The 24,524-nt window shown below is 67.5% G+C and overlaps 1 protein-coding gene across 1 annotated transcript in view; it reads left to right on the top strand.

The window, feature by feature from the left end:
* The window catches only part of BOP1 (BOP1 ribosomal biogenesis factor), a 93,155-nt gene extending 70,763 nt beyond the window's left edge, over positions 1 to 22,392 (top strand). The window contains exons 5-17 of the mRNA XM_065400149.1: positions 10,172 to 10,326; positions 11,149 to 11,266; positions 12,437 to 12,538; positions 12,640 to 12,852; positions 13,601 to 13,762; positions 14,062 to 14,142; positions 15,591 to 15,660; positions 16,701 to 16,833; positions 18,420 to 18,600; positions 19,290 to 19,578; positions 19,827 to 19,911; positions 21,615 to 21,722; positions 22,031 to 22,392. Coding sequence (XP_065256221.1) covers positions 10,172 to 10,326; positions 11,149 to 11,266; positions 12,437 to 12,538; positions 12,640 to 12,852; positions 13,601 to 13,762; positions 14,062 to 14,142; positions 15,591 to 15,660; positions 16,701 to 16,833; positions 18,420 to 18,600; positions 19,290 to 19,578; positions 19,827 to 19,911; positions 21,615 to 21,722; positions 22,031 to 22,184 — 1,851 coding nt within the window. The 3' untranslated portion in view covers positions 22,185 to 22,392. The remainder of the gene's footprint in view (positions 1 to 10,171; positions 10,327 to 11,148; positions 11,267 to 12,436; positions 12,539 to 12,639; positions 12,853 to 13,600; positions 13,763 to 14,061; positions 14,143 to 15,590; positions 15,661 to 16,700; positions 16,834 to 18,419; positions 18,601 to 19,289; positions 19,579 to 19,826; positions 19,912 to 21,614; positions 21,723 to 22,030) is intronic.
* The last annotated feature ends 2,132 nt before the right edge of the window (positions 22,393 to 24,524 follow it).

Here is a 24,524-nt window from a genome sequence, read left to right as displayed (position 1 = left end):
AAGGCCAGGGCCGCTTAGTCACTTCCCAGGCTGGGATTAACCTATGCGTGGCCTCCCGAGAGAGAGAGGGCCCTTTTCGGGCCTGTGCAGAGAGCTTGGGGCTGCCGCGGGGGCTCACGGGATGCTGGGATATCACTAGGGGTGGGGGAGTGCCCAGCGCTCCTGGGCCGGACCCCGCTTGCAAGGACCAGCTTGGTATCAGTAAACGTGGATAAACCCTGACTTCACTGGGCGCACCCAGACCGGCACCAGGCACTGTGAGGTAGAGGAGATGGGCCGCCGGCGAGCTCGCGGATGGCTGTGTGTGGTTTGCGTGTGAGGCTGACAATCGCCGTGTCTGCTGCCAGGACATAACTAGTGTCTGACCCCCCGTCTGAACCCCACTTCACTCGCGCAGCTGGGAAAACGTAAATCCCTGACGAGCTGAAGTGCTTGGAACTAAACGGCTGTTGTGCGTGGAAATGCTAGCAACCGGCGTTGTGGTAACGGGGCGGGCCCGGCCTGACAGCGAAACGGGGGCAAGGGCAGGCTGGGAAAGCTGAGCACGCCCCCTGAACTCTGCAGGAAAGGCAGAGCCCCCATCCCCCCAGCACGCTCCTGCATGTAGGGCTCCGGCCAGAGGGTGCTCCCAGGCCAGGCATCCGCGGGCAGGGGGGTAAACGCTGGCAAGGAAGTGGTAAGACAGTGATGCGGAGAGTGGGGCCCGGGAGCTGTCCCAAGGGCGGCTCTGTGCCCTGGGTTCCCTGTCTCCAGCCCGGGCTCTTGTCTGAAGCCAGGCAGGGGCGCGAGATGGGCGCCCTCCGGGGTCTCTGTCTCCAGCTGAGCCCGGGGGTGCTCTGGTCTCTCCTGTCTAGGGCTCAGAGCCTGCCAGGTGGGGGGCTGTGTAGTGCCCGATGGCTGGGGAGAGACCTCCCTTTCTGCTGGCCGGGCTGGCCCCTTTGGGAGAGGGGCTGGTGCAATGGGCATGCGTTGTTCTCTGGGCCACCCTCTCCCTCCCTGCCTGGCCCCGGGCTGACTCCTTGCTAATGACCTCGTCCTGGTCAAAGCTCAGAACCCACGTTCCAGCCTCAGTCGCCTGGCGCAGCATCGACCACGCTCGTCTTCTGGACGTCGGGTCCCCCCCCGCCCTCCCCTGGCTTCCACGACTCCGTCCTCTCCCCGTTCTCCTGCCTCCTTAAGGCTCCTTCAGCGTGTCCCTCAGGGCGGCTCCTCACTCCCCTGCAGCCCACAGGGCTCAGTCCTTGGTCCCCGTCTCTCCTCCCTCCGCATCTTCTCGGGGCAGCTCCTCCACACACACACTCACACTGTGTGGGGACTCGCGGAGCTGCCTCTGCCCCAGACCTGCCAGCTTCTGTCTTGGCCCATCTCTCTCTCTCCCTCCTCGTGCATGTCCAGCCATCACCTCCTGCTCAGCAGGACTTAGACAGAGCTCTTCATCGCCTGTCCTCCCCACAGCCTCCCTTTTACCCCCCGTGACGGCCAGAACCTGGGGGTCGACCTGGACGTTTCTCAAGGGCCTCACAGCCAGGCTGTGTCTGAGTCTTGCCAGTTCCTTCTGTGCAGCATCTCTGGGATCCAGCCTCTCCTCTCCGTCCACGCAGCTAAAACGCTCCCCCAGGCTCTCACCCGCTCACGTCTCGATTAGTGCAACCTCCAGCTCTCTGGCCTGGACGAACGCAGCCCTGCCCTGCCCGGCAATGCTTCTGCAGAGCTCCTCCTCCCGGCCTGCCGCTTGGACCGGGTCACCCCTCTCTTCGCTCCTGCCACCTGCTCCCCTGCTCTGCCACGTCACGGCCCGTCCCTGCCCGACCGGTCACCTCGTTCGGTGCCGCTCAGTCCAGGCTGCCAGCCTCCAGCGCCCACTGGTGACATTTTCAAACAAGCCCCTTTGTGCTTCTCCCAGGTGCCCCCCGGTGCTGTGGGCTCGTCGCTGGTCTGGGGGGCCTGGTAGGACTCGCCACATGAGACTCCAGCTGCTCCCCTTACTGCTGGGGCAGAGGGAGCCGCCCGTCTGGCTCTGGCCCAGTGCTCGGTCGGCCCAAGGGGCGCCCCAGGGCCTCGATGGGCCAGGACTAATAACGGCGCCCCCACCCCAGTGCTGATAACGGACTGGGGGGGGGGGGTCTCCAGCCCCTTTACTACCCACACAGTTGGCATCTCTGTCCGTGGCTCCCCCAGCTCAGGGCACCCCGCCCCCCACCCTGTCCCGTGAGCCACAGTGCCTGGGGCAGGTCATGCCCCCCAGCCCGACACACAGATTGTCGAAACTGCCCAAAGGAAGGCCGGGGTGGTCCCTGCCGCACCGGCCTGAGAAGTGCGACCGCAGGCCTCCAGCTGCCCTCATGCGGTGGCCCAGCCTGCGGAGTCTACGTGTCCCAGCATGTGGTGCTGCCCCTTGCTGAGTGCAGCTGGGCCCCACTGCATGCTGGGCCCCGTGGTCCCAAGCGGCCGCGCTCTGCTCCTTTTTACACTGGTCGGGTGCAGCCCTCGGGCGCGGGCAGCTCTGCTGGTCTGGGCAGCTCTGCTCCCGGCTGCCTGGGGTGCTCGGTTCTGTCTGACCGGAAGGTCCAGGGGACTAGCAGTGGAGGCTGCACTCAGATAGGAGACAGCCAGAAACGCGCACGCCATTGGGGCAGCCTGGAATTTCAGCCCTCCCCCCGGGCGGTGCCCACGTTAACTAGCGGCAATTGTTCGTTCTCCAGAAATGAACATCCCCTCTGCTGCAGAACCCTTCCCTTCCCTTCCCGGGCGAGCTGCATCTCCTACCCCGCCGCTCTTACCTATCGCTTCTCCCCGCCACACGGCAGTGCTGCCAGTCACCAGCAAACTGCCAGCGGCTTCTGAGCGCCAGCCCATGCCCCCTCCTTCCCTGGGCCTGCGTTGGAAAACCCATCTGCTAATGAGCTTGCTTTTCTCTAGCATCCCTTAACCCAGGGCAGCCCTGAGCCGTTTGCACTGCTTGCTAAAGTGGGACGCACTTTGACCATCACAGAAATGCAACTCCCTCTGGGGTGAATGCAGCCGCCGTATGTGAGCCATGCAGCAGCCCTACGCGCAGGTGAATTTAAAGAGGCTGGCGTCCGATTACCAGTGCTGGAATCAGGCCAGAAGCTGGAGCTAACACACGGATTTCCAGAAACTCTGCGTCTTCATCAAGCACAGATGCCAGGACTGGTCCCTCACAGCACCCTGTCCTTCTGCATGCTTCAAGCAACTGCCTTACCATCCCCCTGATTCCAGATATCAGGGGAGTCTGGGCCTTTTACATGCTGCTCTGAAGACTGTCTGGTGGAGTCCGAAAAGTCGCTGCTGGGATCCATCCCCTGCCCCAAGTTTTATTACCGGGGAGTTTGGCTTGTCTGCCGGAGGTGACGCCCTGGCCAGCCTGCGCCGTGTGGACAGAGGAGCTGCTCTGTGGGGCAGTGCCTTTCGGGCTGCCTCTCTGGCTGGCGGGGTGTTTGGGGACAGTCCCCAGGGGGCAGCTTGGATTGCTTTCTCGGAAAATACAAATGGGACCAGAGTTCTGAGAGCTCTCCCGTGTCTGAGCCTTTTCCCACACCCAGTCAGGCGTGAGGGGCGCGAGGCTCAGGAGCTGCTGACCCTCCCTGGGGTGGAGGGAGCATGGGAGATGGATGGCCGTTACCCCAGCCAGCACCCCCTCCTGTTGGGCAGCCGCCAGTTCTGTCTGCCCCCTTCTTGCCCTGATACCGAGCGTCATTCTGAAGGGCAGGGCCCGTTCAGCCCCTTCCCTGGATCCTGTTTTCCTCTCGTCTGTCTGGCCCTGCAGCCCAGAGTGCCAGCACTGGGCCAGGCCTGTGGGCTGTCCGTGGCTGAGAGCGCTCGCCCCGTCCCCTCTCTCCTCCACGTGGACCGGATATTTTCAAGAAAACGCTGTGAAAAGAATCTTTCCTACGACGCTTTCCAGCTGCCAGGAATGTGCGTCTAGGAATGCCTGGGCCTGTCCAAGAACAACTTCCAGCCGTGAGGCTGAGTGACGGCAGCCTCACGCGGGGGCTGCCGGCCGCTCCGCTCGCTCGGGGAGCTGCGCTCACTGGAGGTGATGTGTTAACTACACAGGACACGGCCGGGGCCGTGCGAGAGTGAGCGCTCGCTACTGCTGGCTGCAGGGCCCGCTCGTTAGAGGGATGTTCCGGTCCCAGCACTGCCAGGGGCAGATCCGCTCGGCTAGAGCGAAATGGGGCTTAGAACGGTTAGCGACACGCAGCTGGGGGGGTTGGGGGGGCATAGCTTGGCTGCACCCCTGGAGCCAACTCCTCAACACCCCCACGTGCGTCTGCCTCTGCACCCCTGGCCCGTGCGCCACTTCTGAAGCACCGTCACACAGCTCGAGATGCAGTGTGTCATGCTGGCCCCTTTCCTCCCAGAGGCTTTGCCTCTTCAGCCAAGGGGAAGGCGGCTGCATCGTGGAACCTGGGGCCATGCGGGGCCCCTCCAGGCTGGTACCCACCTCCACTTCCAGGGGCAGGGACCCTCCCAGCTCGGCCTGAGCCCGGCCAGCACCACGCACCGCCTAAAGCTCTGAGGGGGGCAGTGGTCCCAGAATGGGCCAGTGTGAAGCGTAGGGAGGGTAGACGGGGCTGTGGGCTAGGACAGGGCTGCAGGTCAGCAAGGACACACTGGGGCTGGTCTGTGGGGCCAGGAGAACACTGGGACCTGGGGCTTGTCTTGGGAGGGGAGGAACTCCCGATACGTAGATGTTAATGTTCGAAGGGACCATTATGAGCTTGTCTGACCTGCTGGCCAGGGAACTCCCCCCATGTCTCCTGCCTCCAGCCCGTCCATCGCTCCTGGTTGGACGAGAGCAGATGGTCTAGGAAGAGACGCCCAGGTGGTGGAGAATCCAGCGTGCCCTAGGTGAGCTGTTCCAATGGCCCTCGCTGTTACAAATCCGCATCTCGTTTCCAGTCTGAGTTTTTTACCTTCAGCTTCCAGCCCCTGGATTTTCTGCCAGGCTAACGAGCCACCTGCTGTCGGAAATCTCTTCCGAGTCGGTGCTTGTGGAGCATGATAACGTCACCTCTCGACCTTCTCTGGGATAAGCTAAACAGACTGAGCTTGACGTCTCCGTGGGACTGGGTGAGCCCAGGGTCGCTGCTTGCCCTGGCTCCGGTCTCCAGCTCAGCTCCACCACACCCTCCAGGGAGATTCAGTTTCACTCTTTGCTGAGGGCCCTTTGGGGTCCTCCCTGCCTACTCTGAGGCCGACCCGCGTCCAGCAGCCTCTCTGCCTGAGTCTCAGCCCCCTGATATCAGCTGCTGCCTGGGGTCAGGTGGGCTCCCGGATTCCCATCTCTTGACCTGCAGGGAGTAGCTGGCTTTGCTCCTTGCCCCTCCCCGTGCCATGTGCTGGCACCTCTGTAATCTTGTCCTTTGAGCAGACGATAGTTCAAATCCGCCTGAGCTAGACGCTCTCCGGGGCCTGTCCAGCTGCTCCCCAGGAGCCTGCGAACCAAGACCATGGTAGCCATCGACGGGGCGTGTCACCACCGCGTCTGCAGCTCCTTCGAACGTGCTGGAGCCCTGGAACACTGCAGTGGCTGTGCTGCCCTGCCGGGCGGCTGCCTCCAGTTCAGCCACACCAGTGAGATCTCCCCCGGGCAGACACCCACGGGTGTGCCGGACCCCGGACTCATCTGGGTCTCGCTGCACCAGCTGCAGGGCACATTGCCCAGCTCCTCCCTCCACTGCCTCGGCCAAGGAACGACAGCCCCCGGCTCCCAGTGTGGTGGCAGGCCGCCGTTCCTTTGGTTCTGCCGTTGGCATCTGGGTCCGAGGACCTTCCCCGGGAGCTGCTGGTGGCAGGTGCTGCTGTGTCGTTGGTCCAGGGCCCTCTGGTCCGGGACCCCCCACCACTAGAGGCCAGGGGGAGCCAGAATGGGCACAGGGCCCTCTGGTCCCTCCATCACTGTCTGCAAGCAGCATGGCCAGGCCGCTGAAGAGGACAGTGCCGGCTGCCGAGCTGCCGCTGCTCGCGCTGCGCACACACAGCCTGGAGAGCCTGTCTCCTCTCACCTGCCCCAGCCCAGGTAGCCCGGAGCACAAGGGTGGGCAGCGTAACACCCACGGTCTCTGCTCCCCTCCAAGCCGTTGTTCCTTCCCGTGGCCCAGCCACTCCTGAGTGGGAAATTCCTGGCCGAGTCCCAGCGGGGCCGGAGCACGTCCGGCGCTGACGTGTGCTCGGAGCGTGATGGATGTGGCCCCAGGGGCTGCTGCTCTGCCTCCGCGGGGCCCCTGGCCTCTTTCCTGGGGAGGCTGTGTTGTGCTGCAGGTGTTTATGGGGACCAGATGGTGCAGCCGAGTGAGCGTGACCCCTGACTGCAGAGTGTGGGGCGCAGGTCACGTTCGCACCTTCCTCCCCGGGGGGGGGGGGGGAGGGCTCTGTGCCTGGGGGAGCCACAGAGTCTGCTCCTCAGTCCAGCCCACTGACCCTCACTGGCCCCCTCCTCGCCGGGCAGCCTGTGCCCTGCACGCTGGGGGGCTTGGTCGTTAAACACCCCCGAAAGCTGGTAATTGGGGGCTGGCTCTGCTCAACCCCAGGCCCGCCAGGCGCCTCGAGACGGGGCAAGCAAGAGCCACCGCTGGCCCCGAGCCTGGCCCAGTGCGGAGACACGATGAGTGGGTTGGAGGCAGGTCACAGCCATTGGCCTATTGAATGCAATGGGGTGCTGTCCTGGGCTCCCTGCAATGACAGGGCACCAACCACATCCCCCTGCTGCCGGGTCCCAGCATGCACTGCTCCCTGGAACGAGCATGCTGGGACCTGCGGTCAGTGTTGAGGACGAGGCCGGCCGGGGTGACTGACGGAGGGTGTGCTGCATACCCCGGGGCAGCTGTCCGCGTTCTCGGTACAGTTCATTGTGTGTGTTCAGAGGAACGGCCAGGTGGGATCAGAGCCAAGGGGCAGCTAGCCCGGGCTCCAGGATCTGACGGGGGCCAGCCCCAGGGCCTGCAGAGGAAGGTGCACAAGCCCCACTGGAGCAGACGTGGGACCCTCCCCCCACTGCGTGCACGTGTGTGTAACCCAGTGGCACGGCCCCGGTAGGTCTGTCTCTGGGCACGTCTGTCTGTGCAGGCACAGGGGGAGCGGGCCTGGCGGCTGAGGCCTGGAAAACGTGGGGCTCGCTCCTGTGTGAGGGACAGGTGCTGGAACGTGTTCGGCTGACCAGCCCCAGCCCCTGCCCCTGCCCGTGTGCTAATGGGGACCACCCTGTGCGGCGGGTAACGAGCCGCACCCTGCGTGGAAGGGGCTCCCTGCAGCCTGGCCATGGTTCCAATCAGGAAGCCGTTAAGGCCTTTAACCTCTCCCTGGTGCGGTCAGCGAGGCGTGCCAGGTGCTTACCTTGATGATGTTTCCCCAGCAGGCAGCGGAAGGCTGGGAACACTCTGCTGGCTGAGGGGGGGTTGCGGGCGTATTGCCCCCAGGGCTCCTTTGTTCCCTTTCAATCCGTAGTGAGCAGGGATTGCTCTGCTCTGCTAACGACCATGGGCAGGACGACGGGAGCCCCCGGAGCCATCTGCAGCCTGCGGAGCCCGGGGGCTGGGCACCACATGCCCAGCGTCTGCCCAGGGCCTTTGGCATGCTAGGGCTTGGGGTCCTGGCTTCGCTGCTGGCAGCTTTGGGGCTGTTTGTCAGTCTCCCCCCACTTCAGGGGCCTGTGGCTCCGTTCCCTCGCCCAGGGCTCTGCGTGCTGCCGGCGGTGTGCTGGAAGAACACAGCAGCCGTGGAGCATGGCGTGGGGGAGCCGGGCACACCAGTGGGTGTCACGGAGCGTGTGGGAGACAAGACCCTGCACCCCTGGCTTTCTGCGATTCACCGGGACTCTCAGCCAGCCAATAACACAGAAGGTTTATTAGACGACAGGAACACAGTCCAAGACAGGTCTTGCAGGTACAGACAACAGGACCCCCTCAGTCAGGTCCATCTTGTGGGGGGCAGGGAGGCCAGAGCTCTGTCTGGGCGCCCCTCCATTTCCCCAGCCAGCCCCAAACTGACTCACACTCCAGCCCCTCCTCTTTGGCCTTTGTCTCTTTCCCGGGCCAGGAGGTCACCCGATCTCTTTGTTCTCCAACACCTTCAGTTGGCATTTTTGCAGAGGAGGGGCCCAGGCCATCAGTTGCCAGGAGACAGAGTGTCGGCCATTCTCTGTTCAGACAGCATCTCACTGGCCCTCACGGGCTCTGCAACAATCACACACCCTGATTCCCCCACCTAGACACCTAAGAAATGCATAGGGGAAACTGAGGCACCCACACAGTATTCAGAGAGAACATTAAGAACATTCCCAGTGGGTCACAGCTGGGGTTTGCTGCACGTCCGCTGGGAGGGCACAGAATGGCTTCGGTTTCTGGAGAGAGAGTCTTTGCTGGGCATAGGACCCTTCTCCGTGCCCATTCCCCTGCAGGGCAGGCCGGCTGGGGCGAGAGGGTGGGGCCTGGCTGGGGAGAGCGGAGCCGGAGGGCGTGCCAGCTGCAGGGGTGTTTGCAACTGAGGGGCGAGGCCCGCAGGCAGGAGCCTTTCCTAGGGGGCTCATCCCCCATCTGCACTCGTGTTGGCCGCAGAAGTTTCTGCCATGGAGGGTGCTGACGCCGCGGCCGGCTGTCTCCTAAGCGTGCACCGGGGCGCCCAAGCTTTGCCCAGCTGAAGGTCACCTTGGCAAGCTCCCGGCACTCCCTGGGCTGTCGAACGCAGTCACAGCCATCTGTGTGACCCTGCAGCCTGTCGAACCGATAGGTCCCCGCAGGCCTTGCGTCATTTTGACCAGGGTTTTTCAAGGCAGGCCCAGCCAAAGGAGAGATGCGAACCTGGGTCTCCGCCCAGGCAGAGCAGAGCGCTGACCTGCAACCAGCCGGAGGGGTGGGGGTGGGGAGCCAGGGCTGCCAGCTGTGCGGGTTGCTGGGGTGGAGGCAGGGGCTGGGGCGGGCACACAGGTGCAGTAGCACGTGGACTGGAGGAGGAGGAGCCGCCGTGCGGGATGCTGGGGTGGAGGCGGGGCGGGGCTCTGTTAGAGCAAGCCTGGGTCTGGGATCCTAGAGCGTAGGGTTCCAGTCCCCGCCCAGCTCTGTCAGACCCACACGTCCCTTCCTCTCTGGCCCCACTTCCCCCTCTGTGGCAGGACTGGTGTCTGGTGGGGGGAGCGTGCCGGTTTGGCTGCGAGAGGGACGGCGGTGCTGTGATGTGCTCAGACGGCGGGGTGGCATCACACACGCTCTAGGCTTCTGCAGGGCTCCCCCAGGGATCGATGCTTGGCCCTGCGCTAGTTGTCACTTCGATCCGTGACCTGGAAGAAAACATCAAACCATCGCTGGTTACGTTTGCCGAGGACTCAGAAATGTGGGGGAGTGGCAGATAACGAAGAGGCCAGGTCACTGGCACAGCACTTGGGATCGCTTGGTGAACTGGGCGCAGACAAACAATACGTGTTTTAATCTGGCTAAATGTCAGCGTAGCCCTCGGGACGGCGCAGGCCGTACTCCCAGGATGGAGGGCACTGTCCTGGGAAGCAGTGACTGAAAGATTGTGGGATGGGGGGGATGGATTATCAGCTGCACATCAGCTCCCAGTGCGACGCTGGGGGCAAAAGGGCTAAGGGGACAGGGGAATCTGGAGGCGGAGCAGAGAGGTTCTTGTACCGCTGTGTGTGGCCCTGGGGCGAGCGCTGCTGGGATCCTGGGGCCAGTTCTGGTGCCACAATACAAGGATGGTGATAAATTGGGGAGGGGTCAGAGAAGAGCCCTGAGAATGATTCCAGGGTTAGAAACCTGCCCGAGAGCGAGAGACGCCAGGAGCGCCGTCGGTTTTGCTTAGCTAGGAGCTGGGTCGGGGGTGACCTGGTCACAGTCTGTAAGGACCTGCGTGGGGAACACACATTTAATAGTGGGTTCTTCAGTCTAGCAGAGAGAGGTCTGACCCGAGCCAGTGGCTGGAGCCGATGCTAGACACAGTCACACTAGAAGGAAGGTGTGAGCGTAATTAACCCTTGGAACGCCTTACCGGGGGCGGGGTGGATTCTCCAGTTTAGATCGGATGGGCTGCGTTTCTAACAGTTCTGCTCTAGGAGTGGGCTGGGTGCGGGTCTCTGGCCTGGGAGATGGGAGGTCAGACTGAGACCCGCTAGGTGCGAGCTCACCTCCCGCTGTCTGTCCCACTGCAGGACGTGCGTAACACAGTGGGCAACATCCCCATGGAGTGGTACCAGGACTACCCGCACGTCGGCTACGACCTGGACGGCAAGAGGATCTACAAGCCGATCCGAACCAAGGACGAGCTGGACAAGTTCCTGGACAAGATGGAGAACCCCGATTACTGGTGAGGGGCTGGGGTCCCCCTGCTTCCCCCAGGAATGCCCTGAGTTCCAGGCCAGGGGCACGACCACTCCCACCGCCCCAGCCTGGGGTCGTGCTCCCAGGCAGGACAAAGGCATGTGCATCCCCCTCTCCAAACCTGGGCAGCCCCAGCACGTGGTGTCTGAAGCCTGCTGCCCCCAGGAAAGTTCGGCGCGCTGCTGTGTTCGGAGCCCACGGGGCGACCGGTCAGCTTTCCGCTGGCTTCTGTCTGTGTCCCCTCCCCGACGCCTGCTGCTGCCCCAGTACCCTGCGGGGGGAGGCAGGCACTCTCTGGGCCACATGCATCGCGGCAGTGAACCCAGAGCAGACTCTCACGTGCCCTATGCTGGCCGGGGGCTGGGTCCCTGGGCTCTCTGCCGTGGCTTTCCGGCAGCTCCCCCCCTGCGGGCAGAGCGGCACAGCCTGGAGCATAAACTCCCCCCGTCCCTCTGCCTGCACCCTCAGAGCCCTCTGTGCACCTGGGGGGGCCATAGTCCTGCCATCGCCCAGCCCCCTCCCACTCACTCCCAGCCAACGCAGGGCTGGCAAAGGGGCCTGGTCTGCAGCCTCGCTTCCTGCCCCTGCCCCTGCCCTGGAGAGCCCGGCTCTGGGGGGGGAGGGGGCTCCCTTGGCATCTCTGCGGGGGCTGCCACAGGAGTCGGTTTGAGGACGCGGGAAGGGGGCTCGCCTCCTGCAGACCAGCACCGAGATGGGCTTTGGGAGCGGAGCGCCCTCCGGATGGGCCTCACGGGGTAGACCCACACGGCAGCCCAGCCCTCGCCCCTCACGTGTCCCTGTCCCTCAGGCGGACGGTGCAGGACAAGCAGACGGGGGTGGACGTGAGGCTGACGGACGAGCAGGTGGAGCTGGTGCAGCGGTTGCAGAAAGGGCAATTCGGAGACGTGCACCTTAACCCCTATGAGGTAGGGGACCCTGCTGCCACCTCCGGGGCTGGGCCTGTGTGGGGCTCCCTCCCCTCCCCTCCCCAGGGACACCACCTCCAGGGGGGCTCCCTCCCCTCACCCCACAGCCCCCACCTCCCGGGCCAGGCCTGTGTGGGGCTCCCTCCCCTCCCCAGGGACACCACCTCCAGGGGAGCTCCCTCCCCTCCCCCCACAGCCCCCACCTCCCGGGCCAGGCCTGTGTGGGGCTCCCTCCCCTCCCCAGGGACACCACCTCCAGGGGAGCTCCCTCCCCTCCCCCCACAGCCCCCACCTCCTGGGCCAGGCCTGTGTGGGCCCCCTCCCCTCCCCTCCCCTCATGGACGCCACCTCTGGGGCTCCCTCCCCTCCATTCCCCTCATGGACGCCACCTCTGCGGCTGGTCGCCTGGGCTGGGCCTCTGCAGGGCTCCATCTCCTCCCCTCATGGCCACCACCTCTGGGGCTGGGCCTGTGTGGGGCTCCCTCCCCTTCCCCCCACCCCTAGGGACACCACCTCCAGGGGGGCTCCCTCCCCTCACCCCACAGCTGCCACCTCCTGGGTCAGGCCTGTGTGGGGCTCCCTCCCCTCCCCAGGGACACCACCTCCAGGGGAGCTCCCTCCCCTCCCCCCACAGCCCCCACCTCCTGGGCCAGGCCTGTGTGGGCCCCCTCCCCTCCCCTCCCCTCATGGACGCCACCTCTGGGGCTGGTCGCCTGGGCTGGGCCTCTGCAGGGCTCCATCTCCTCCCCTCATGGCCACCACCTCTGGGGCTGGGCCTGTGTGGGGCTCCCTCCCCTTCCCCCCACCCCTAGGGACATCACCTCCAGGGGGGCCACCTCCCAGGCCAGGCCTGTGTGGGCCCCCACTCCTCCCCTCACCCCGTGGCCACCACCTCTGGGGCTGGGCCTGTGTGGGGATCCCTTCCCCTCCCCCCCTCGGGACACCACCTCCAGGGGGGCTCCCTCCCTTCCCCCCACAGCCCCCACCTCCCAGGCCAGGCCTGTGTGGGCCCCCTTCCCTCCCCCCATGGCCGCCACCACTGGGGGTGGTCGTGCGGCGCGTCTCCCTTGCAGCGTGTGGCCCTCCTGCCTTCCCAGGCTGGGCAGGGACCCAGTGGGCCAAGGGAAGGAGCCAGGGCAGCCGGAGTGACCCCTCGCTCTCCCTTCCCAGCCAGCCGTTGACTTCTTCAGCAGCCAGGTGATGATCCACCCGGTGACGAACCGCCCGGCTGACAAGCGCAGCTTCATCCCCTCCCTCCTGGAGAAGGAGAAGGTAAGAGCCTGTCAGTGCCAGCTGCCCCCAGCGCTGGGCCCCCAGCCAGGACCCCCCGTATCCTGGTGCTGACCTTTCTGTGGCCTCTCGCTGCTCGGCAGGTCTCCAAGCTGGTCCATGCCATCAAGATGGGCTGGATCAAACCTCGCAAGCCCAAGGAGGACACGCCCACCTACTATGACCTCTGGGCCCAGGAGGACCCCAACTCCATCCTGGGGCGCCACAAGATGCACGTGCCGGCCCCAAAGCTGCGGCTGCCGGGCCACGAGGAGTCGTACAACCCCCCGCCCGAGTACCTGCTGAGCGAGGAGGAGGTGAGGGGCAAGGAGGGGGTGCTCTGCGGATATTGGGGGACTCATGGGGCTATGGCGGGTGCACTCTCTGTGTGGGGAGCTCCGGGCAGGTTCGGCATGGATGAAATTCAGTACAGACAAGTGCAGAGGGGTCGGGGTGACAGCGGCTCCCACACTGAGCGTGACCCAGCAGTGGGGTGCAGCTGCGAAAGGGGCTACGGTCCTTCCGGGGTGCACACGCGGGAGGTCACTGCCCCGCTCTGCGCAGCGCTGGGCAGCCCTCAGTTGGGCTCAGGGCTGTGCTAGAGGCCGGGGATCAGCGGTTCTCCGGGGCCACCGAGGGTGGGACAGGAAGTAACGGGCTGAACCTGCCGCAAGGGAGGTTTAGGTTAGAGATCAGGAACAGGCGGCCCAGGGGGGCTGTGGGGTCCCCGTCACAGGCTGGACAAACCCCTGCCAGGGCTGGTCTAGGGCTCCTCGGCCCTGCCCCACCACGGGGGGATGGAGTCCATGGCCCCTCCAGCCCCATGTTTCTGTGATTCTGTGGCTAGTGCGGGGAGCAGTTCTCTGGGCCGGGCCCCTTGGCACTGCCACGGGCTTGGTTCCCAGGCTCAGACACTCCCTCTGCCCCTGGCAGCCGGGCTCTGGGCACCTGGGGCCCCCCCCGGGGAGGGGACGGAAAGCAGATCCCCTGGGGGCCCAGCGGGCTGTCCCCAGAGAGGTATCTGGTTTGGGGGCCGGCTGCTGACCTTTGCCCTTTGCCCTGCAGAAGCTGGCCTGGGAGCAGCAGGAGGCCGCGGAGCGGAAGCTGAACTTCCTGCCCCAGCAGTACCGGTGCCTGCGCGCGGTGCCAGCCTATGCCCGCTTCATCCATGAGCGCTTCGAGCGCTGCCTCGACCTCTACCTGTGCCCGCGCCAGAGGAAGATGAGGGTGAGTGTGTGTGGGGGGGTGACTGGGGCGCCCCGGGCCACTGGCCCAGCAGAGCCAAGGGCAGGAAACCCACCTCACACACCACACACACAAACAGCTCACGAGCTCTGCAGTACGGCTCCTGCTCGCTGCCCCTTTACGGAGAGCTGTCGCCCTGGGGCCATGTGGGTGCCCAGCTGATTGAGTGGGATGCAGCAGGCCGGCAGCAGTGTGCCCCGTCCAGTCGCCTGCTGCCCGGCCCCCCCAGGTGGGGCAACCCTGTGCCCCCTGTGTGCTACACGGGCTTGGTTCTCTTACAGGTGAACGTGGACCCGGAAGACCTGATCCCCAAGCTGCCGAAGCCGCGGGACCTGCAGCCGTTCCCCACCACGCAGGCCCTGGTAATGCCCTGTGGTGTGTTCAGGGCTGGGGGCGAGGGGAGGGGGCACACGGAGGAGAACAGAGACCGGGCTGGGGCTGGGAGTGAAGGAGGCTGAGGCGTCTTAGTTAGGCTGGAAAGAAAAGCTCAGAAGGGGGCAATGAGATCTGATGGGAGCCTCCTTCCCCATCCCAGAGCACAGGCCTTAAGGGGACACATAGAGACCAGGGCAGCTGTGGAACTCCCTGCTGCAGGAGGCAATCTAGACACCCCATCATTAGGTGTATAGGGGAGAATGACCTTGACTCCTGACATTTGAAGCTGTGATAAGGGGCTCCTCATCTGGGACATGAGCCAGTCCCATTAGGAATGGGACAGATAGTAAGACAGCAAATATTGTCATGCCCCTATCTCAATCTCTGGTGCGCCCACACCATGAATACTGCGGGCTGGTCTGGTCGCCCCCCCTTAAAAGAGATACATTAGAATAGGTTAAAGTAGAGATTAGGGGCATGGAACGGCTTCCGTATGAGGAGAGATTAATAAAACTGGGACTTTTCAGCTTAGAAAGAGCTAGCTAAGGGGGGATATGATAGAGGTCTATAAAATCATGACTGGGGTGGAGAAAGTGAAGAAGGAAGTGTTATTTACTCCTTCTCATAACAAGAGCCAGGGGTCACCCAATAAATTTAATAGGCAGCAGGTTTAAAACAAACCAAAGGAAGGATTTCTTCACGCAACACACCGTCAACCTGTGGAACTCGCTGCCAGGGGATGTTGTGAAGGCCAAAAGTATAACTGGTTCCAAAAAAGAAAGTTCCTGAACGATCGGTCCCTCAGTGGCTATTAGCTGGGATCGGCAGGGACACAACCCCCTGCTCTGGGTGTCCCTAAACCTGACAGCCAGAAGCTGGGACCAGGCGTCACTTGATAATTGCTCTGGTCTGTTCATTCCCCTGGTGCTCTGGCACCGGCCCCAGCCAGAAGACGGGACCCAGGGCTAGCTGGACTGTTGGTAGGGGCCAGTCTGATGTTCTTATGGACCCGTCCCTGCCCTGAGGTTCGGTGTGGCCTGGGGCATCGTCCTCTGAGCAAGAGAAGTGGTGTGCTGCTGCCAGGACAGACGCCGCGGGTGGCCAGCAGCAGTCACAGCTCTCAAACCCCACCGTGGGCCTGTCCGTCGCTCCCCAGCCTCCCCCACTCCGCTGCCGTGGCCCGGGCTCATCTCTGCCCCCGGCTGGAGGCTGCTGGGCACGGACGCTGGAGCAGCCTGGGTGGAGCTGCTAGCCCTGGCGTCAGCGTCCCGGTGCCCTCGCAGCTGCCCGAGCCCGTTAGCCGGGGGAGAAGGGCACCTGGAGTCCCCAGCCGCCAGTCCAGGGCTCATTGCCGCGTGTGCAGGGGGGTCCCGGGCGAGCTGAACGCCAGCGAGTGGCACTGGCAGCTCCTCACCCGTCTCATTGTCTCCACCAGGTCTACCGCGGGCACACCGGCCTCGTGCGCTGCCTCAGCATCTCCCCCAGCGGGCAGTGGCTGGTGTCAGGTAAGCTGTCTGTGCCCTGGGGGGTGCCCGGCCGGCCCAGAGCCACGCAGACCCCTCAGTGCTGGGAGGGGACGAGGGGCGGCTCCTCCGCCTGTGCCTGGCACAGCTCTGCGTGTACCCGAGGAGCAGCCGCCTCCCTGCCCACCGGGCTCTCCCGTGGCACTGCAGCAGGCAGGGGTCGGCTGGCTGGAAGGGGGTGTGAAGGAAGGAGAGGCCTGGGAAGCCATGTGACCCATGGGGGGGATTTGATCCCAGGCCCTGCCTGTGCTGCCCCCGGCCGCTCCGGCTGGCCCAGTGACTCGCTTCCAGAGTGCAGAGTTCCCCTGGGCACAAGGCGGGTGCCAGCGATAGGCCTGCCTCCCCGGCCCAGCGCACGCTCGTGGCAAGCCCTGGTGCCTATAAACCGTTCCGGGGGGGTTTTCCAGCCGCTTCCGGCACCTCCCCTGGGCAGTGGGGAGCGGGCTGGCCCGCAGGGCATTGGGAGCACATCGAGTTCCGGGCTGGCAGCTCCCGCCGGGTGGCCCGCGCGCCGTCGGGAGTTTCACAACCGCTGGATTCCTGGCCACGGGCTGGGAAAGTGGCTGAGATCAGGTGTTAAAAATAACCCCATGAGCCTGGGCGGGGCCTGTCCCTCTCCCTTCACCCCCAGCCCCAGCTCTGTCTCTCTGCATGGGCCCAGGAGCAAACCAGCCCGGACAGCAGCTCGCCCCTCCCAGCCTGGCCAGCTCCGGGGCCCCAGTGCGGCGCTGCAGGGGGGCAGCTCAGCAGGGCGCTTGGCCTGGGTCCATGCTGGCTCACTTCCCCTTCAGGGAGCCCGGGGTGCTGAAATGGCCCTGCCCAGAGCTGGTTGGGAGCTTGCCGTGTTCTGGCCACGGCCCAGCCCGGTAGGTCCCAGCTGCCCCCGCGGGCGGAGACGGGCAGACGCCCCGCTGAGCCCTCTCCCGCTGCCTGCCCTGGCGAGGGGGGCGCAGCCCTGCTGGGCGCGGGACAGGGCCTGGCCCCTGCCTGTTCAGGGACCCACCCGCTGGCCTGTCCTGCAGGCTCCGATGACGGCACGGTGCGGTTCTGGGAGGTGAGCAGCGCCCGCTGCATGAAAACCCTCCCGGTGGAGGGCGTGGTGAAGAGTGTCGCCTGGAACCCCAACCCCGCCGTCTGCCTGGTGGCCGTGGCTGTGTGAGTGACAACCCCCCCTGCCCGTCCCGTCACTGTGACAGCACCCCCCTTGCACTGCGACCCCCAGCCCTGTGACCCCCCCACCGCATCTCCTCTGTGTGACACCCCCCAACCCCGCCCCAGCCCTGTGACCACCCCCCCCCCACTGCGACCCCCAGCCCCTCCCCGGCCTTGTGACCCCCCCGTCCCGTCTCATCACTGTGTAACCGCCCCCCGCTGCAACCCCCAGCCCTATGACCCCCCCACCGCATCTCCTCTGTGTGACACCCCCCAACCCCGCCCCAGCCCTGTGACACCCCCCCAACTGCGACCCCCAGCCACTCCCCGGGCTTGTGACCCCCCGTCCCGTCTCGTCACTGTGTAACCGCCCCCCGCTGCAACCCCCAGCCCTGTGACACCCCCACCGCATCTCCTCTGTGTGACACCCCCAACCCCGCCCCAGCCCTGTGACATCCCCCCACGCTGCGACCCCCAGCCCTGTGACCCCCCCACCGCATCTCCTCTGTGTGACACCCCCCAACCCCGCCCCAGCCCTGTGACACCCCCCCAACTGCGACCCCCAGCCACTCCCCGGCCTTGTGACCTCCCCCGTCCTGTCTCGTCACTGTGTGACCCCCCCGCTGCGACCCCCAGCCCTGTGACCCCCCCACCACATCTCCTCTGTGTGACACCCCCAACCCCGCCCCAGCCCTGTGACATCCCCCCACGCTGCGACCCCCAGCCCTGTGACCCCCCCACCGCATCTCCTCTGTGTGACACCCCCAACCCCGCCCCAGCCCTGTGACATCCCCCCACGCTGCGACCCCCAGCCCTGTGACCCCCCCACCGCATCTCCTCTGTGTGACACCCCCCAACGCCGCCCCAGCCCTGTGACATCCCCCCACGCTGCGACCCCCAGCCCTGTGACCCCCCCACCGCATCTCCTCTGTGTGACACCCCCCAACGCCGCCCCAGCCCTGTGACATCCCCCCACGCTGCGACCCCCAGCCCTGTGACCCCCCCACCGCATCTCCTCTGTGTGACACCCCCAACCCCGCCCCAGCCCTGTGACATCCCCCCACGCTGCGACCCCCAGCCCTGTGACCCCCCCACCGCATCTCCTCTGTGTGACACCCCCAACCCCGCCCCAGCCCTGTGACATCCCCCCACGCTGCGACCCCCAGCCCTGTGATCCCCCCACCGCATCTCCTCTGTGTGACACCCCCCAACCCCGCCCCAGCCCTGTGACACCCCCCCAACTGCGACCCCCAGCCACTCCCCGGCCTTGTGACCTCCCCCGTCCTGTCTCGTCACTGTGTGACCCCCCCGCTGCGACCCCCAGCCCTGTGACCCCCCCACCGCATCTCCTCTGTGTGACACCCCCAACCCCGCCCCAGCCCTGTGACATCCCCCCACGCTGCGACCCCCAGCCCCTCCCCGGCCTTGTGACCCCCCCACCGCATCTCCTCTGTGTGACACCCCCCAACCCCGCCCCAGCCCTGGGTTCCCCTTCCCATAGGCCGTGGCTGGGGCTGTCACCTGAGCACTCAGGGCAAGGAGGCAGGCCAGGCCCTGCCCCCGGTTCTGACCTGCAGCGCCCCCTGCAGGGAGCAGTCCGTCCTGCTGGTGAACCCCTGCCTCGGGGACAAGCTGCTGTACGGGGCCACAGACCAGGTGATTGAGGCCTACGAGCCGCCGGAGGAGGAGCGGCTGCAGCCCGTCACCTGGGCTGTGGCAGCCAGCGCCGAGCACACCAGAGGCGTCCGTCTCATCATCCGGCACGGGAAGGTACGGGGGGGGGCTGGGGGCCGGGCTGGGGCGCGGGGGGGCTGGAACGGGGTGGGAACTCTTCCCAGCGCCTCTCGGGAGGGTGTGTTGTCCCCACGTGCTGGTCCCCCGTCACCTCGCCTGGCCTGTTCGGGTTCTGCCAGCGGCCACGTTCCCCGGGGGTCCGAGCGCCCCTGCCCGGAGCCCCCCCAGGGCCTGAGCCACGTTCCCCGGGGGTCTGAGCGCCCGGGCCCGGAGCCCCCCAGGGCCTGAGCCACGTTCCCTGGGGGTCCGAGCACCCAGGCCCGGAGCCCCCCCAGGGACTGAGCCACGTTCCCCGGGGATCTGAGCGCCCGGGCCCGGAGCCCCCCCAGGGCCTGAGCCACGTTCCCCGGGGGTCTGAGCGCCCAGGCCCGGAGCACCCCAGGGCCTGAGCCACGTTCCCCGGGGGTCCAAGCGCCCAGGCCCGGAGCCCCCCCAGGGACTGAGCCACGTTCCCTGGGGGTCCAAGCGCTGGGGCCTGGAGCACCCCAGGGCCTAAGCCACGTTCCCCAGGGGTCCGAGCGCCCGGGCCCGGAGCACCCCAGGGCCTAAGCCACACAAACAGCACTGCCCACGCCGCTGCCATGGGGCGCCCCGTCTCCCAGCCCGGCTGCACGGCTCCCCATGGCCCCAGGCAGCAGCTGACGTCTGGCCGTGCTGCTCCTCAGCCCGTGAAGCAGGTGACTTGGCACCCCAGAGGCGATTACCTGGCCAGCGTCCTGGCTGACGACGGCCACACGCAGGTGCTGATCCACCAGGCCAGCAAGCGCTGGAGCCAGAGCCCCTTCCGCCGGAGCAAGGGGCAGGTGCAGTGCGTCCTCTTCCACCCGCTGCGGCCCTTCTTCTTCGTGGCCACCCAGCGCTACGTCCGCCTCTACAACCTGCTCAAGCAGGAGCTCGCCAAGAAGCTGCTGACCAACTGCAAGTGGGTGTCCAGCATGGCCGTCCACCCCGCAGGTACGTGGGGCCCCCGGCAGCCGGTCTGGGCACGGCCCCTGCCTTCCCTTGGCTGGGGGGTGGGGGGCATGATGCTGCGGGGGGCCCTGGTGTTGGGGAGAGGGGCACAATGTTGTGGTGGGGGGGAGACACTGCTGCAGAGGGACATTGTCGGGGGGCCTGGTGTCGGGGGGGGGCGGTGTATGCGACACCCCTGCAGGGGCCGTGGCTGCTGGCAGCGCCCCGCTCACTCCCCTTCCCTCCGGCAGGAGACAACCTGATCTGCGGGAGCTACGACACCAAACTGGCCTGGTTCGACCTGGACCTGTCCACCAAGCCCTACCGCGTGCTAAGGTGAGCGTGCCGCGGCTGGGCCCCAGCTCCCCCTCCGCCCGCCCGCCCGCCTGCCCCACGGCTCCTCCTCTCCGCCCGCCCGCCCCACGGCTCCCCCTCTCCGCCTGCCCCACGGCTCCCCCTCTCTGTCCACCAAGCCCTACCGCGTGTTGAGGTGAGCGTGCTGCGGCTGGGCCCGAGCTCCCCCTCCGCCCGCCCGCCCCACGGCTCCCCCTCTCCGCCCACCCCACGGCTCCTCCTCTCCTCTCCGCCCGCCCGCCCGCCTGCCCCACGGCTCCCCCTCTCCGTCCACCCGCCCCACGGCTCCCCCTCTCCACGCTCCCGCCTGCCCCACGGCTCCCCCTCTCTGCCTGCCCCACGGCTCCCCCTCTCTGCCTGCCCCACGGCTCCCCCTCTCTGTCCACCAAGCCCTACCGCATGCTGAGGTGAGCGTGCCGCGGCTGGGCCCGAGCTCCCCCTCCGCCCGCCCGCCTGCCCGCCCCACGGCTCCCCCCTCTGCCCACCCGCCCGCCCCACGGCTCCCCCTCTCTGTCCACCAAGCCCTACCATGTGCTGAGGTGAGCGTGCCGCGGCTGGGCCCGAGCTCCCCCTCCGCCCGCCCGCCCTACGGCTCCCCCTCTCCGCCCGCCTGCCCCACGGCTCCCCCTCTCCGCCCGCCCGCCTGCCCCACGGCTCCCCCTCTCTGTCCACCAAGCCCTACCGCGTGCTGAGGTGAGCGTGCCGCGGCTGGGCCCGAGCTCCCCCTCCGCCCGCCTGCCTGCCTCACGGCTCCCCCTCTCCGCCCGCCCGCCCCACGGCTCCCCCTCTCTGTCCACCAAGCCCTACCGCGTGCTGAGGTGAGCGTGCCGCGGCTGGGCCCGAGCTCCCCCTCCGCCCGCCCGCCCCACGGCTCCCCCTCTCCGCCCGCCCCACGGCTCCCCCTCTCTGCCCACCAAGCCCTACCGCGTGCTGAGGTGAGCGTGCCGCGGCTGGGCCCGAGCTCCCCCTCCGCCCGCCCGCCGGGCCCGAGCTCCCCCTCCACCCGCCTGCCCCACGGCTCCCCCTCTCCACCTGCCCCACGGCTCCCCCTCTCCGCCCGCCCGCCAGCATTCCCCGCAGCCGCCCCTCTCTGCCCACCCGCCTGCCCCACGGCCACCCCTCCCTCTCTCCACCCCCCAGCCCAGTGCGGCTGGGCTGAGCGAGCCCCCCCAGCCATGCAGCCTCTTGGTCCTGCCCCCTCCCCTTCCGGGGCTGGCGCCTTGCCCAGGCTCCAGGGAAGGCCCAGCTCTGTCCTCACCCCCTCTGAATGGGGGCGTCCTGGGGGTCTCCCCAGAGCCCTGTAGGGACGCGCTGTCTCTCCCTGCCCCAGGACACTGCCCCGATCATGCTGGCTTCCTGGTGTCGTGTCCCCCACCCATAGCCAGCTCGCTGCCCGGCCTGGCGCCAGATTCTCTCGGCTGGATCAGCTGCTCCCTGCCGCCTTTGGGGAGCCCCAAAGCAGTTCTCCCCCCTGGCTGCCCCAGCCCGCCGAGCGGGATTGTCAGATGCCATCTCGCCCTCAGCGCCCAGGCGGGCGCCGCTCTGTCCCTGTTTGCGGCAGGCCCCTGGGCACCGCCCACTCACGCAGGGGCCCGTCGCAGGCTGCTGGTGCTGGGGGCGGTGGGCCAGCCGGGCGGCCCCAGCGGGTCCTGGCACTGACAGGCGTCTTGCCCGGTCTCTTGCAGGCACCACAAGAAGGCGCTGAGGAGCGTGGCCTTCCACAAGCACTACCCGCTCTTCGCCTCGGGCTCGGACGACGGGAGCGTCATCGTCTGCCACGGCATGGTCTACAAGTACGTGGGGGGGAGGGTGGCGCCACAGCGCAGACTGGCCTGCTAAGTGTTCGCGAGCCGTGGGGTGACAGGGGCCAGCCCCCAGTGCTGGAGGGCGAGGACAGGCAAAGGGCCAGCGCTGCCGCCCATGGGCAGCCTCTCTGCCGACAGGACACGGACCCTGGGCATCTCTGGCCCCTCTGTGGGTGCAGCCCCCTGTCCCCACTGGAGCGCCCCATGTCCCTGGGGAGGGTGTGTGGTGGGCAGCCAAATGGCCTAAGCGCGTTGCGGGGTCACAGGCCCCCCTTACCTGGTCCCCTTTGTTGCAGTGACCTGCTGCAGAACCCGCTGATCGTGCCCGTGAAGGTGCTGAAGGGCCACGCGCCGGCCCGGGACCTGGGCGTGCTGGACGTCCTCTTCCATCCCACCCAGCCCTGGCTCTTCTCCTCGGGCGCCGACGCCACCATCCGCCTCTTCGCGTAACCCCGGCGCGGCCACCAGCCCTGCATGGCACCGGAGCTGCGCCAGGCCAGTCTGGGGACTGTGAGCAGCACCACGGGCCCCAGAGCTTCTGGCTTCTCTTCACCCGTCCCCTCCCCTCCCAGCAGGGGCAGGGCCGGAGCAGGCTGCCTGCCTTGGGAGCCGTGCGTTGGGCTCCACACCGGGATACACGGGGTCTCATTAAACTCCTCTGGACACGAACGGGCTGCGGTCTGTCCTGTGTGGGCTGGGCCACTCCAGACACAAGTGGGCCTTGCAGACGCCGCAACGTGTCCTTCCGCCAGCAGTGCCCCTTCGTGCTGCCAGACAGCTGGGGGGAGCTGGGCAGTGGGCACATGAGCTCTGCAGATTCACTGCCAAGGGCAGCTAACTGCTGGGCCAGCTGCCCCGGCCCCCTGGAGCTTTCTGCAGGCCGCCCTCGCTGCCCTGGCGGGGGGGGGGGGGGGGAGCAGGGCTCGCTGCTGCCAGCCCGGGGGGAGGGGGCAGGAGGTTTTAAAAACCCCAGAGCTGTGACCTAGGTGGCAAAGCTGCTTGGGACCCAGCGCATCTCACTGCGGCCCTTGTAACCCGGCCCTGGGCTCCCCAGCAGCCCCGCTCCTGTCCTACGTTCCCCGGCTCTGCCCCCGTCCCCGCCCCGCTCCTGTCCTACGTTCCCCGGCTCTGCCCCCGTCCCCGCCCCGCTCCTGTCCTACGTTCCCCGGCTCCGCCCCCGGCTCTGCCCCCGCCCCGCTCCTGTCCTACGTTCCCCGGCTCTGCCCCCGCCCCCGCCCTGCTCCTGTCCTACGTTCCCCGGCTCTGCCCCCGCCCCCGCCCTGCTCCTGTCCTACGTTCCCCGGCTCTGCCCCCGCCCCCGCCCTGCTCCTGTCCTACGTTCCCCGGCTCTGCCCCCGCCCCCGCCCTGCTCCTGTCCTACGTTCCCCAGCTCTGCCCGCACCCCCGCCCCCGCCCTGCTCCTGTCCTACGTTCCCCGGCTCTGCCCGCGCCCCCGCCCTGCTCCTGTCCTACGTTCCCCGGCTCTGCCCCCGCCCCTGCCCCCGCCCTGCTCCTGTCCTACGTTCCCCGGCTCTGCCCCCGCCCCTGCCCCCGCCCTGCTCCTGTCCTACGTTCCCCGGCTCTACCCCCGCCCCCGCCCTGCTCCTGTCCTACGTTCCCCGGCTCTGCCCCCGCCCCCGCCCTGCTCCTGTCCTACGTTCCCCGGCTCTGCCCCCGCCCCTGCCCTGCTCCTGTCCTACGTTCCCCGGCTCTGCCCCCGCCCCCGCCCTGCTCCTGTCCTACGTTCCCCGGCTCTGCCCCCGCCCCCGCCCTGCTCCTGTCCTACGTTCCCCGGCTCTGCCCCCGCCCCACTCCTGTCCTACGTTCCCCGGCTCTGCCCCCGCCCTGCTCCTGTCCTACGTTCCCCGGCTCTGCCCCCGCCCCCGCCCTGCTCCTGTCCTACGTTCCCCGGCTCTGCCCCCGCCCCGCTCCTGTCCTACGTTCCCCGGCTCTGCCCCCGCCCCGCTCCTGTCCTACGTTCCCCGGCTCTGCCCCCGCCCCCGCCCTGCTCCTGTCCTACGTTCCCCGGCTCTGCCCCCGCCCCCGCCCCGCTCCTGTCCTACGTTCCCCGGCTCTGCCCCCGCCCCGCTCCTGTCCTACGTTCCCCAGCTCTGCCCCCGCCCCGCTCCTGTCCTACGTTCCCCGGCTCTGCCCGCACCCCCGCCCCGCTCCTGTCCTACGTTCCCCGGCTCTGCCCGCGCCCCCGCCCCCGCCCTGCTCCTGTCCTACGTTCCCCGGCTCTGCCCGCGCCCCCGCCCTGCTCCTGTCCTACGTTCCCCGGCTCTGCCCCCGGCTCTGCCCCCGCCCTGCTCCTGTCCTACGTTCCCCGGCTCTGCCCCCGCCCCCGCCCTGCTCCTGTCCTACGTTCCCCGGCTCTGCCCCCGCCCCCGCCCCGCTCCTGTCCTATGTTCCCCGGCTCTGCCCCCGCCCCCGCCCTGCTCCTGTCCTACGTTCCCCGGCTCTGCCCGCGCCCCCGCCCTGCTCCTGTCCTACGTTCCCCGGCTCTGCCCCCGGCTCTGCCCCCGCCCCGCTCCTGTCCTACGTTCCCCGGCTCTGCCCCCGCCCCCGCCCTGCTCCTGTCCTACGTTCCCCGGCTCTGCCCCCGCCCCCGCCCTGCTCCTGTCCTACGTTCCCCGGCTCTGCCCCCGCCCCCGCCCCCACCCCGCTCCTGTCCTACGTTCCCCGGCTCTGCCCCCGCCCCCGCCCCGCTCCTGTCCTACGTTCCCCGGCTCTGCCCCCGCCCCCGCCCCGCTCCTGTCCTACGTTCCCCGGCTCTGCCCGCGCCCCCGC

This window comes from Emys orbicularis, chromosome 2 (genome assembly GCF_028017835.1).
Source record: "Emys orbicularis isolate rEmyOrb1 chromosome 2, rEmyOrb1.hap1, whole genome shotgun sequence".
Lineage (NCBI taxonomy): Eukaryota > Metazoa > Chordata > Testudines > Emydidae > Emys > Emys orbicularis.
The sequence above is the reverse complement of the archived record's forward strand: the minus strand, read 5'-3'. Positions and strand labels throughout refer to the sequence as shown.